The 13,647-nt window shown below is 40.9% G+C and overlaps 1 protein-coding gene across 1 annotated transcript in view; it reads right to left on the bottom strand.

Moving 5' to 3' along the window:
• The window catches only part of LDLRAD3 (low density lipoprotein receptor class A domain containing 3), an 83,357-nt gene that overhangs the window by 5,818 nt on the left and 63,892 nt on the right, over nt 1-13,647 (bottom strand). Inside the window, exon 4 of the mRNA XM_017741603.1 lies at nt 636-981. Within this exon, the coding sequence (XP_017597092.1) occupies nt 636-981 (346 nt within the window). The remainder of the gene's footprint in view (nt 1-635; nt 982-13,647) is intronic.

Raw genomic sequence — 13,647 nt, 5'->3', positions numbered from 1 at the left:
ATAAAAACAGTGTCATAACTCCATAACTACAAAAGCATCATAAACAAGCCACACCCACACCAGACTTCAAAGCACTTTCAGCTATTTAAACTAAGACGAGTTCTTTCCGTTCCAGAGTTCTGTTCTTTTCTTGGTGAAAGGAAAGCAGTGCAGAGCAGAAGAATGACACAATTTCTTTATACAAGAATTGAAGAACTCTCTCACCTTTATATACTTATTATAAATGAACAGGGCAATATTTTTTCAGTGCTATGACCTTCACCTTAGCTGGGTTTTTTTGGTGAAACTCCAAACCCAGTTTTCACATTTTGATTCCAGACTGGCACAGGATATCACTACTAGAAAAATGATACATTCTCCTGCCATTCTCAGTATCTTACAACCAACAACATGTGCTAAGAGGACATGACTGGAGTTAGCCTCAAATCCCTTTAATACCAGTAACAGGACCTGAGGACCATGAACTTTTCATACACAGAAGGAGCTCAGATTTACTTGAAATATGCAGGCAACAGAAGTGCAACACTGAACTTCTGTCAGAAGCAGCAATAAGTGGGGGGCAGCAGCACAGATTACCAGAGCTGCAGTCAGCAGAGTGACGCTTTGGAGGGCCCAGAATCAGCTCCCGTACGTACCTTTGGTCGAGCACGGCCTCTGAATAGGAGGGTGGGGAGTCCAGATCCCCTGGCCTGTGGTAGGGCTGGCTGGCCACGTACTGGATGCCGTTGTTGACGCTGTAGGTGACGCTGCAGTGGTGCGGGTGGTCGAGGACCACCAGGCGGGACAGCAGCACGGGGTGCTGCAGGCGCTGCACCGGCAGCGCCATCAGATTGTTGCGCTTGCGCTGGTGGTGCAGCACTAAGGCAAGAAAGGCCACCACGAGCACGAAAATGACAGAGCTGCCAATGATGGCATAGGTGATACTCGGGTAGTAGAGCAGCTGATTTTCGGACGTCACGTAATCTTGGCCACTCCCTGCCTCTGCAAGACAAAAGGAAAAAGGAAGCCTGAGATTGGTTTCAGTATACAACTGCTTTTGGCCTATGCTGTGTTTTCTGCTAACACGCTGTGTGACAGAAGAAAGTTTTCCTTTTTCTTTCAGATTGTGGAAAACGAGCTTATTAAAAGCACATGCATGCAAATTGGAGATTGGCAGAGTATCCCTCAGTCCATCCTCGCCCGCAGCAAGTGCCAGCACATAAACTAATAGGGAGAGACAAGCTGAGAAAGAGGAAAACACACATCATAGTAGGAAGCATGAGCATTATCATGGGAGTATCTCTCCCACCCCTACTTAATAGTCAGAACTTTTGTTTCCAGGTGAGACACCCAGATCCAAGCCATAACGGCAGTACCTCAGCTGCACCTGGCAAAGCTCACTAGAATCAGACATGTAGAATGTGCAATACTCACTTTTCTTTTTCTTACTTTACATTCCCCTGACGCCATTTAAGCCCCATGTTCACAAGATCGTGCAGCCATTGAGCAATATTTTTTTGGGCAGGAATTTCTCTCTCTGTGCAGCCTGTAATTCCTTACAGCCTCAAACAGGCTATTCTGACATTCATCTACCTCAAGAAAAATATGAGGCTGAGTAAAAACCAAACCAAACAAACAGAACCCCAAATCCACACAATTACAACAGCATGATCCATTCAAATTCTTAATTTCCTACCGCAGAAGGCTGGCACAGTAAGTCTTAGCATATGATTTTCCTTTCTTTTCCCTATCAAGCAAAACTGCTTTTTAGTCATTTAGAATTGCAACAGAGCCACTAATATATTTCTCTAACAACAGATAATGAAATATACACTGACTGTGCCCAGCATAATGGAGAGCTTTACTCAAGCACCCATTGTTCTCATCAAGATGCTTTAGGTATCTCTGAATATTTGATTTTGGTAACTCACTTCCATACTTAAACACCAAACAACAATTTCCAGCATCACTAAAAATAGCTTCTGCATTTGTTAGTAAGATAATACAACATAAAATGGCGAATCCTTTAAACATCTCCATTTTAAAGCATAGATGCTTTCATAAGAAGAGATGAGATGGGAAAAAAAGACTGTACCAGAACAAAGAAACATGATTTCTTCACTATGAGAATAGTGAGGAACTGGAACAGGTTGCCCAGAGAAGCTGTGGATGCCCCATCCCTGGAAGTGTTCAAGGCCAGGCCGGATGGAGCTTTGAGCAACCTGGTCTAGCGGAGGGTGTCCCTGCTCACAGGGTTGGAACGAGATGCTCTTTATGGTCCATTCCAACCCAAACCATTCTGTCATTATTGGTCCAGCTACCAACTATGAAAACTACCACTCAGATAGATCTGTTCTACTGATGATGCTACTACAACCACACACCAGAGCTTTGCAGGCCAGCCACAAGCCACAGACTTTTCCTGGTGCTTAGTGTAACACCTTAGTGTAACACCTCAGGGAGGATCTTCACTAACTTTATTTCCCCATGCAACTGTGCTAGAGAAAGCAAAAATCACTGTTTCCAGTCAACATTGGGTCTCTGGCTCACTCAGCAAAGTGAACCAAGTCTGCAGGAGGAATGTAAATGAAAGCAGAAGGAAGGAAAGGAATTGACATGCATTAGTAATTCTAATTACAGCTCATCACATATTACTCTGGCTCCTTTAATACACTCCCTAAATTCAACAACCAAGAAATGAATTCATGTCACATACCACAGACAAGGGCCAACACAGGGAATATAATGACAAGCAGATAATTTCTATGCAAACATCAAGAAATTTATTTGCAAGGACTGACCCATGCATGAATACTACTTCCTGCAGCAAGTGCAAGGAAGGTCAATCTATTATGACATCCCACTAAAATACCACAAGACTCTCATTCAGCTTGGCTCACTGGTTACAGTGCATTGGCATAAGGCTGCAAACAGGATGCCTTTGCAGACCTGATGAGACCTAATTAGTTACCATAGGCTCATTCTGCAGCAGCACAGTCCCTTCTCTGTATAATCTCCATCTTACTAAAAGGGAAGAAACATGAGAAGTGAATTATCCATCAACTTTTTTCCAAACTTTCAAAGTTATCCACCTGTTTAGGATAGCATCTTCCAGGTCCTACAAGAACCAGCTCTAGAAATCCAAACAGGTTAACCAGACTGCTGAAGAAAAACTACTTTGTCGAAAGTCAGACGGGACCTGATGACCAGCTTTAGAACAGGGTGAAACAAAACATCTCTTACCTGCTTTTACAATCCTTTTCATACAACAACCATGGACATCTTTTGCAGAGATTTGGAGTAACTTTGCAGTTAACATGCTGTTTTGGAGATCTGGGATTACTGTGGCTAATGAAACATCATCTACTTACCAGTTAACTCTGTTGCTTTTCAGGTGTGTTTAGATCTGTTCCTTGTATTCCCATTTAGTTCAATGTCCCTCTGAAACCCAGAGCAATCTAAGGGCATGCCTGCAGATGTGTGTAGAGGTCTCTGAGCCAGCAGCAGAGCCATTAGGGTGCTGTTTTGAGCAGTGCTGTCTGGTGCAACCTTTGAACCGGCCAACACAGCAATATTGCATTTGGCATTGGAATTAGCATCTCCATCAGTTCAGCTAATTCTAGCCCATGTGTCTCTAACACGAAGCTGCACAGAGAAGTACAGATACACGCTGTGAAGAGGAAAGAATCTGTTCATTTGTCAAGTGCTCTTTCTTGTGCCCCAGGCAGTGTTGAGGATTTGCATGGAGACACCCTCCCCATGCAGAGAATCCAGCTCCCTAAACATGCATAGCCTTTATACCTGCCCAGGAAAAGACTGTACCTGAGATGGAGTTCTAACTAGGAAGATTCAGCTATCACTGAAACTAAGTCTTCTTTCCCCACAGTAACAACCTTACTCTTGCCTTATAGGTGGGTTTTCTGGGCCAAGAAGATATAACCAAAGGTCTCTTAGCAAACCATGCTCACAGGTGAAGTCCAGTGGCATTTCACTTCTGCTGTGGTATAATTTATGCCATGAAAGACCAACCCGTACCTCACCTCTCTTTTCTAGCAAGGTCAGTAAATCCAAACCCAAAAAAGATGAAAGTAACATTACCTGAGCCTATCAACACTGCTTGGCTTTCAGCCCTAAAGACGTGAACTGCCCTTAATGGTCTTCCAAAATAATGCTTTGGCAACAAAACTGCTCTTTGGCACAGATAAAACAAAAGTAGCAGAACTATGAGACAGTTTTGCATACAGGAGACTCTTACATAAAGTTTTTGCTTTGTCTTCATATATTGTTACTCACTTTGAAGTGAGTAACTTCTTAGAACTCCTTGATAACATTCTGGAGGTCTTTTTGTAGAGCCCAGTGAATATTCAGAGGTGTGGAAGGGAATGAGGGGTACTGAACTGAGACTGCCTGATGAACCTCTATCCATTTTGCACATGATGTAAAAGGGAGAAGGTGAGATACGGAGAACACCTGAAAACTCTCAGCTGGACATGCACAACTACTTAAGGAAACAAAATCCACTACTCTTCAGCTCTGCTCTAATAATTTTCAGCAAATGTTTACACATCATAGAAGCCATTGAACTGAATTTCTCGGTAATTCAGTTATCTTCTCCCAGGAGAAGCAGGTATTATCCAGGTAGGTTTAAAAAGTTCTGTCTGCTCTGCTACTAAGTGCAAATTCATGAAAAAGAGTGAGTGGGCAAGCAAGTTTAATTTAAATTCAAGGAGCATTTCTTATTTTGTGCTTTTTTTTCCCCTTAAGAAGATCCATTTTCTATCAAGCCACATATAAACAGTTTATCAATGTCACTTATGCCTATTAAACCCTAGTATCTGGGAAATGCTGAATTCACAGATTAGAGATTTTTGGAGTGTAAAAAGCCTTGTGAATAATTTAGGAAAACACTGATAAAGGAAACATAGCGGGTTGTGCTCAGAGGTCTATTTTATTGACTGTGAACAAATTTGCGTCTCAAAGTTTAAAAAAAGATCTGAGAGTAACTGCATTAAGTCTGCCAGACATAGGCATGAGAGGCTATTATTTTATCTTTCACAATCCTCTGCTCAAGCCTGGCTTTTCACAGTTCATTGGAGAAAAAGCTTTTGAAAGACATAATCTGAGCAGACATCTGTAGCCTTAATGAGCACGAGTCATGGTCCATCTCCAACAAAGATGCTACTGTAACAACACATTGAAATTCCAACTGGTTCAAGTGCAGAGCTGCAGCTTGGAAGGTTAAAGGCAACAAAAATCAAATGCAGACAGGCAGAGCCTCTGCACATTATTTACTTTCTGTGTTTGGAGTTCTTAGGGCATCCAGCTAAGTCTCCCAAAACTCTTACTAAATTTCTCATCCTTGATGATTTTATATCCCTCTAAAACAAATCTTACATAGATTTTGTGCACCGAACTCTCAGAATACTCTTTATTCTAGTGATGTTTCTCTAACTGAGTTATTTTTTTCCCTATTGCCCTTCTCAGTGCTACAAACAAGATCTCTCCCAGACTACACAGCACCTTGACCTCATGCAGTCTCATACTAGGTTACCATTGTTCCCCTCCTGAACAGCTTCACAGTTCCCATAGACACCAGAAAAAAGGATTGGTTTTCAACTGTATTCAAAGCATGTTTTTGCCCTGCTATGGCTCTCTCTGTTTCAGGCACAGGAGAGAGATGCACTAATGGAGGTGTTACACATACTAAACAGACCTTATCTATGGGAATTGGCCAGAGGAATACAATATGATTACATCTTTGCTGAACAGGTACTTGATAAATGGGTAAGATTTCTGGGAAACCACCATGATGAAGTTCCTTCCAGGCATGTCTAGAACAGTGATGACTTCACAGACACAGACAACAGGTATCTGCACAGATGTCCTGGCTTCAAATGGCACCAGGTTATCCTGTGTTTAACTCCCTGCTAATCACTGTCCCTAATGCTCAGAGACCAGAACCACAGCAACCACAACAGCCCTCGATCTAACAAGCTGGAGCAAAGGGCATATCTATTCCCAGCTCTTGAAGTTGCCCATCAGGTCATTTTCTCCATCTCTGCCGGCTCCTTGCCAGGCTGTCGCCACCTGAAAACCAGACAGTGATGTTCCTACATTCTCAGGACATCCTCCCAAGCTGACAAGAACTGCATTTTCCTCAAAAGTCTAAGTGTTTCAATATCAAGCAGAAGTCTAAATACCACTGGGTGCTCTGTCTTTACCTATTCTTTCAGATGACTGAAAAGATAGTCATGATCTTGCCTACATAAACAGAGTAGGACCTCTTGATATGAAGAACTTATTAGCTGTACATACATATAATTTTTTTTAAATCCCTATTGGTATTAGTGTAACAACTTGAGCTCTGAGCAATGAAATAGGATTTCTCTGTATAATGCACTTTAGAGGCTCTGAGAAAAACAATGCTTATGTTCCCAAGAATGTACAGCTAAGTTCAAGACTTGGAGCTATATATAGTTATACAAGTAGCCAGCAAGACACAGATAAACCTCAGGACAGTAGCAGTCAGCAGAATTAGTAGCAGTGCCAGCATGCCTCATTCAGTGCACCAGAATGAGCGCATTACCAGTGCCTTCCTCCCCAGACTTAAATCCTCCTCCTGACCACGCACTACAAGAGCTGGGCTTTCAAGTCTTTGCAGCTGCTCTAAAAGAGCAGCTGAGTCAGCCTGAAGATCAAGAGCCTCACCTCTCACATGCCATCCTTTTTTATCTTCTGCAGGGCAGGATAATTACTCCATGCACTTCAGACACACACACAAAGAAAAGAAAAGCAGCAAACTGAGCAAATATGTAGAGAACTAAGAAATACTTAGCAGTAGTCATGGCAACTAAAGTTCTAAAATTAACTTGGCAGCAATGTAAAAACCTGCAAAGCCAAAATCTGCCATAAAACACAGAAACAAAAGGTCCAGACTTGGCAGCTGGATGGAGCCCAAGGAGGAAATTAAAGTGTTACTCCAATGTAATTCAGGATTACTCCAGCATTGATCTAGGCAGCACTTCCTGGACACGTGATAGGATAGTGGTGTACTTTGATTAAATCATAGCCAGTACAAAAACCAATACCAAAAGCAGGGGTAGAACATAAAAAGGAAGAACTTTGTTCTAAAAATGTTCTCTAAATGCAGTGGTTCGGTTACTTCTGTTTGTCTCCTCTTTCTCCTTTGGAAATGGAGTGCCACCATCAAGGAGGCTGCCATGAAATTAGTTACTATAGAGTTCTTGTAACATTTTATGACAAAAGATGCCACTCGGGAAGAGTCTGGGGCACTGAAAGCTTTAGGGGCTTGTGCTACTATTGGCCCCTCCCAAGCATTAAATTAAACCTGCTTGCAGAAGAAAAATCTCAAGCTGTACCCACCAGAAGGCTCTTTGGTAGACCAAGCTTATGAAAGAAATCAAGAATGTGCTTCAAAGAAAAAAACAGTATTATCTTTATGGCATAAACATGCTCTGGTGCTCTTACCAATACACGTGACAACTACACACCTCCCAGGCTCCAGCTCCAGTTAAAGCAAAGTGCCTAAGTTGGAGATAAGAGCCATTGATCCTGAAGCACAGCCTGCTCTTTCCCCCAATCTCCCAATAGATATTCCAGTCTCACCTGGCTCCAGGCACAAACAGTATTCCTCAACTGCATAAAAATCCAGGTTTGGGGTCTTTGGTTGCTGTGTACTCCCCTGCGTATCATTAATGAGTAGCATAAGATAGTCTTGAAAGTTAAAACAATAGAAGGTTTCAATGGAAAAGCTAACAGAACTGTGAAATTCAACCAGCAAGACCCAAGTTACTCAGTCTCCAATATTTAAGGAATAATGGACATACACTCAAACACAAGAAGTTCCACCTCATCGTGAGGAAGAAATCCTTTATGCTGAGGGTGGCACAGCACTGGAACAGGCTGTCCAAGGAAATCATGGCATCTCCCTCTCTGGAGACATTCAAGAGGTCCCTTCCAACCCTAATGATTCTTTGATTCTGTAATATCAGCTTCACTTCTTTAACTAAAGCATGCTATTTTCTACCAAATCCCCTCGGCAACACTGGCAAACTTATGTGCAAGTGCACTCTGCTGTCTTCTGCGAAGGTTAATCAGAGCTCTGAGCCAGGAAAGAGCCTGGACATTGGATCAGCTCCCTGCCAGGACAAAGGCATGCCCTACCTTGATTAACTCTGAAAGGTCTTCAGTACAGTTCCAAGTCAAAAGCATGATGAAAAACAAGTCTGGCAAAGGCCATGGGTGGCTTTGCCTTTCCTATTCCAGTCTTGACCTTAAGTGCTTAGAATCCACGTTTCCATGACATATTCCACTAACACTCCTTGCAATCATGTGAATATCTAGAAGGCAGAAAAACCCAACAAATAAAAACAAAAAGTAAACTAATTAAAATGAAAATGTGTGGATGAAATGCTAGTGTTTTCATCATCTATCAACTCTCAAACTAAATTACACCCACTGCAAAACTGTTACCAGTTTGAGTGATCTGCATGCCTGAAAAAAATGCATGTTATTTCAATAGAATGTCTGGAAAAAGCTGAACATGGGATGCTGTGCAGGACAGCTGAATTGCATTTTTGTAGTGTTTATTCTGGAGGCTGGCAAGAAGAGACACACAGTGCTCAGCTAGAATGTGCACATTAACTTTTTCCTGGGTGCTGATTAGTGCTATGAACAGCTGGGGCGTAAGAAGGATAATAAGGCTTGAAGAAATGCAGTGCAGGATTTATGGAGCCTGCAGTCAGGTATACACGGCAAGAAACAGTGCTTAAATGTGATTTAAATCTATATTAGACTAAGTTTATAAGCAGTTTATAAATTTAGCCTAATCGTTCAAGAACTGTATTTTAATGGCTCTGATTTTTGAGAAAGTGTTAGTACAACGTCCATGTCCTGTTTTACATATTACTATTGTCAATCCTATTTTTTTTCTAGAATTGTTAAGAGGAGATGTTGCCAGATACACAGTGCACACAGCTTCACTTGTTCAAGATATTAACAATCCTAACAATTTAGAAAACATGAGCAGGTTGTGATCTCGAGTGAAAAAATAAACAAATTTGAAGAGACAGACAACAATACCTTCCAGGTCACCTAATCCCTTCCCTCGGGTCCCATTTCACATCACCCATTCATTCATACCTACTCAATGCCCCCCTTCAATGACTGCTTCTAGGATGCCACAGAAGAAACCAGCAGCAAATCTACTCCAGCACGAGCCTGCAGGCTACCTTCTGGCTCTAGGAAGCCAAAGGAGACTGGAGAGGAAATCAAGACTACAACAACTGAGTGGATGTGGGTAGAGACTCAGTCCAAACCAAGATGGAGCTCAGTTCTTGGTTCCACAAAACAGTGCACCTGTGTGAAGTTACATTATGAGATGCTTTGCTTCTTAAAGTTATCCTGACTTTGCATTACAATTGTTTGACATACAAACTAATGTTTCCTTTCAGCCACAAGCTCTGTAAACTCAAGAAACTGTTGCCAAACAGTGGCCTTAGTAGCTTCACTGCATTCAGGTTCCACCTTCAGGAAGGTCTTCACAGACATTGTACCTGATTGCAAATCAAAGTCTAAATATTTCCTTAAATATGATATATACATACAGAAAAAAAAAAAAAGAAAAGAGTAGCATACAACAGCAGAGAAGACAGCAATTGGCTGTGAAAGTAGCTATTTCATAGCCCTTTTTGGCCTTCCTGATCACAAGACCCAGACTGTCAAATGCCAGAGAAAGAGAGAGGGGAGAAGAAAGAATGCAGAAGCAAATGAGGCGAAGAGAAGAAAAAGAAAAAAGCTGCATTTGAAAGCCAGTGTACACAAATGGGACACTAACAAGCATCTGGAAGGCATTAACACCAGGAAGAAGATAAACATGTGCTTTTCATCCTCTGATAAAAATCTCACTTGATCAGAAAAGATGACACTGAAAATAGGGAGTGGGAGGGAAACTCAAAGGCTGTGGCTGCCAGGGGCTCATTAGAAAATTGAAAGCTTTTCAGGAGGGTCCAAAAGGCTCTCCTCTGAACCTGAAACTATTCATTAATTACCTGAATGACTGAGAATGCTTATTCAGCTTGCTGTTAGGCAATACCAACTCTGCTAGATGAGATCAAAATTAAAAATTATTCAAAAAATAGCAGAAATGGGCAGGATCACATGTAGTCAGCAGAGAACAGCATGCTGACTGGCAGTGAAAAATACAATCGAAACAGAATCCAGGTCTAGCAAAGTGTCTGCTCGAGCATTTATCCAGCTCAGGACATCACACTTAAAAAAAAAAGCAAAGGTGAATCAGAGCTTGGTGGAGAACAACATGAATTACCAGATGCCCACAGAGACACTAACTACCAAGAAGGGTTGTAAGAATCAGGATTGTTTAGGCTGAAGACAACATTGCAGGGAAGCTTTTAACATTTTTAAATACAGAAGTTTGAAATGAATGAGAATCAAAACCATGCCTGCTCTAACGATATAAGTGCAGGGCTTTCAAACACTGCAGGGAAGTGTACCACATGACTAACATGAGAGATCACAGCTTTATTTCATATGTCTAATTGATCAGAGCTGCTGCCTTTGTCAGTGAATAAACAGTAGCAGCACCACACGCCTCCATGCCTTTAGATTTCCAGATACCCTGACCACTCTGATGGTTTTATCATAGGGACTATCATTCCTGTACATACTCAGGAGACCTTCCTGAAGTTTTTCTGCAGAGTATAAAAAATCCTGTAAATTTTAACTATCTACAATCCAGGTTGAATCTGAACCACTTACCCCCAAAGGCAAAGCACCACAATAACTTACTACCCACATGTGTAGCTCTGGTGTGAGGTGCAACTTGGTAAGTGGCAAGGAGAATGCAGCACTGGAACAGATCCTCTCAAGCCAACAATGGTCTAGGTACGCTTTGCAAGTACCCTGACACCTCTGACAGTCCTGAATGTATACACTGGCCTGTAGTCAAAAAAGAAATAGCAACGCTTTCACCCTGCCAATTGAATAGCCCAAAACACCCCATAAAACCTAAATTTGGGTTATTTCTCCTGGTGAGCTGACAAACCTGTGTTTGTTTCACCAAACCTGTCTTCAGATAAACAGAAAAAAGATGAAAAACGCCTTCTAACAATAAGGATGGAGCTCCTCTGGTAAAGAATTTTCTATCACTTGTTACATGATCCCATTCTTCTGACAAGTTCAGTAGGAGTTCATACTTCATTGACAAACCAATAAATTCTATAAGCCTTAGAAGCTAGCCATGCATCCATAAAGGAAGGAGGAGCTCATCTCCTCCTTTAGTGTGCAGAGGACACTTGGATACCTTTCCCCTGTGGATGGACTTAGCATAACATTTCAGACAGTAAATCAAGGTATTATAGTACCTGGGACTTTATCCAGAACTTTTCTTTTTGAAAAATGCATTATAAAAATTTTGGTCTCACTTCAGCAAGTTTTCATATAAATAAATTAAGCAAAAAATATCTTTCATTATAGAACGAAGGAAATTGCTGCACTTGATGAAAGGTTGTTTATTCAGCACTGTCAAATGCAGCCTAATGAATGTGAGAGTGCCAGATTTTATTCTTGCTGAAGATTTAGTCTTGTTTTTTGTTTCCAGAGAAATTGTGGAAACATTTATTTTCCCTTTGACCCTGGCTAACTGACTAAACTAGTCATACTGAATTGTGCAATTCTTGAAATGAAAAGCATGTGTACAATGCAAGAAAGAAAAATGTATTTTAAAATTAGTATTAAGAGGCAAGAATAATAATTATTAATCACTATGTCAAGATAATTACTGTGTGCAAGGGCAAATGAAGAGATTTTTGGTGGCATACTTATAGTTCTCATTCTGCGTGAAAAGACTGGAGGCAAATAATAATGATTAGTACGGCTTAGCATCGCTTAAAAGGCACTGAATTAGCTAATGTGTCACATGAGAACAAGCCTTTATTGACAGAAACTTTGGCTAATGCATAGCAGTGGTAAAGAAGGTTAATAGAAAACTGGCTTATCACAAGGGAAGGATATGAACTGTATTATGGCATGATTCTGCAAAACCCCAATGAAACCATGTCCGAACACTGGCAGTCTGTTTTGGCCAGCTTACTTGAAGACAGAATTAGGTTGATGAGAGTACAGCACGAGAAACAAAGATGATGAATGGGGGAAACAGGGCTTAAATATCAAGAGAGAAAAAAGCATGATTTATTTAGTCTTGAGAAAATACTCTGAAGAGGAGACATGATTGAAGTATTTATAATAGCCACGGGTTATAAAAAATAAGCTCAGTGACTAATTCTTAGATTATTGGGCAGATCAGAACTAAAGGCGAACAAGGGGAAAAGGGAAAAGATACAAGACAAATTTAGTGAAACACTTCTCAGGAAGAGAAAATAGGTAAAATGATGCTTCATGACTAAATTTAAACAAAAGCTGGGGGACTGTGGGCTGGGTAAAAGCTTCTAGGGAGCATAATTTGTAATAGCTGAGACATGTTTCCATTTACACACACACACGAGCATCTGCTGCAATTTTAAAAACCATTCTTAAAGCAAGAAAGGTTAAGAGTTTATCTAATTTGAAAGAAGAAGAAACAAAACCATTTACTACTACTCCTTCATAGTACAGATGCAAACAGCCAACTCCAGTATTTTTTACAGTACTATTCCTTTAAGTATTTAGAAACAAATCACATAAATGTTACAGTAATCCAACAAGATAGGTAAACCTATTCCTTACCTAAAAAGCAAGACTTAAATTAATAAAACTATTCGCTTCCAGTTGCATAGCTAAAGATTGTCAGCCAGGATCAGAAATTGGGAGTTCTCAGCTTCCATCAGCCATACCCTGCTCTCCACACACACACTTTAATGAATTATTTACTTTTTCTTTACTATCAAAGAGGAGGCAGCTTTATTGCTTCATTCTTAAGGTGCACTTAATTATCCTTGAGCAACCCAGTACTGTCCTCCCCAACACTCTGTGGTATTTTAACAAGCTGTCTACATACAGTGCTCACACATTGAAGATGAAGGCTGATTTAATATGCTTATGTCTGAGCTTAAAAACTTGTCTAAACACAAATTAGGAAAGAAAATTAAAAGAAAAAAAAAGGTCCAAATCACACTGGATTCTAGACTAAGTGAAACATACCAAATATCTAGAAAATACTGAATAAAAATGCAAAACAAACCCCAGACACACACTCGGTCTGTATGACTCCTTGCTGCCTTTACAAACAACTTTTCTTTAATTTTTCAGCTAGTTTTGTTCCAGTAGATAAGGACCCCATAAACAAAGACCTCTGGATGCTAAAGGCCTGACTGATCCTAACATCACTCTGTATAGCAGTCACTCGTGCCTTGTGCTTGCTGGCTCCTCTGCATCATGCTTACCCGTGCAACTCAACATCCTTCTCTTTGAACATTTTAAATACACAAACAATAGATGCTGCAATTTGCTTTCATCAGGCTTTTCACAAAAGTTTCAAGAGTTGTAAAATTGGAACATAATGGTTACCTGTGATTCGTAAAGTGGCAGATGACCTGGGAGACCTCCACCCAGGAAAAAGAAATCCTAAAATGCAATTTTCACACTCTGGGGTGTAACTACCCTGCCTTGGGAGTGTCACTGCAGTTTTGAAGG

The sequence above is a fragment of the Corvus brachyrhynchos genome, unplaced genomic scaffold (genome assembly GCF_000691975.1).
Source record: "Corvus brachyrhynchos isolate BGI_N302 unplaced genomic scaffold, ASM69197v1 scaffold115, whole genome shotgun sequence".
Classification (NCBI taxonomy): domain Eukaryota; kingdom Metazoa; phylum Chordata; class Aves; order Passeriformes; family Corvidae; genus Corvus; species Corvus brachyrhynchos.
Note: the sequence above shows the minus strand (reverse complement) of the source record. Positions and strands in the feature narration are given on the sequence as shown.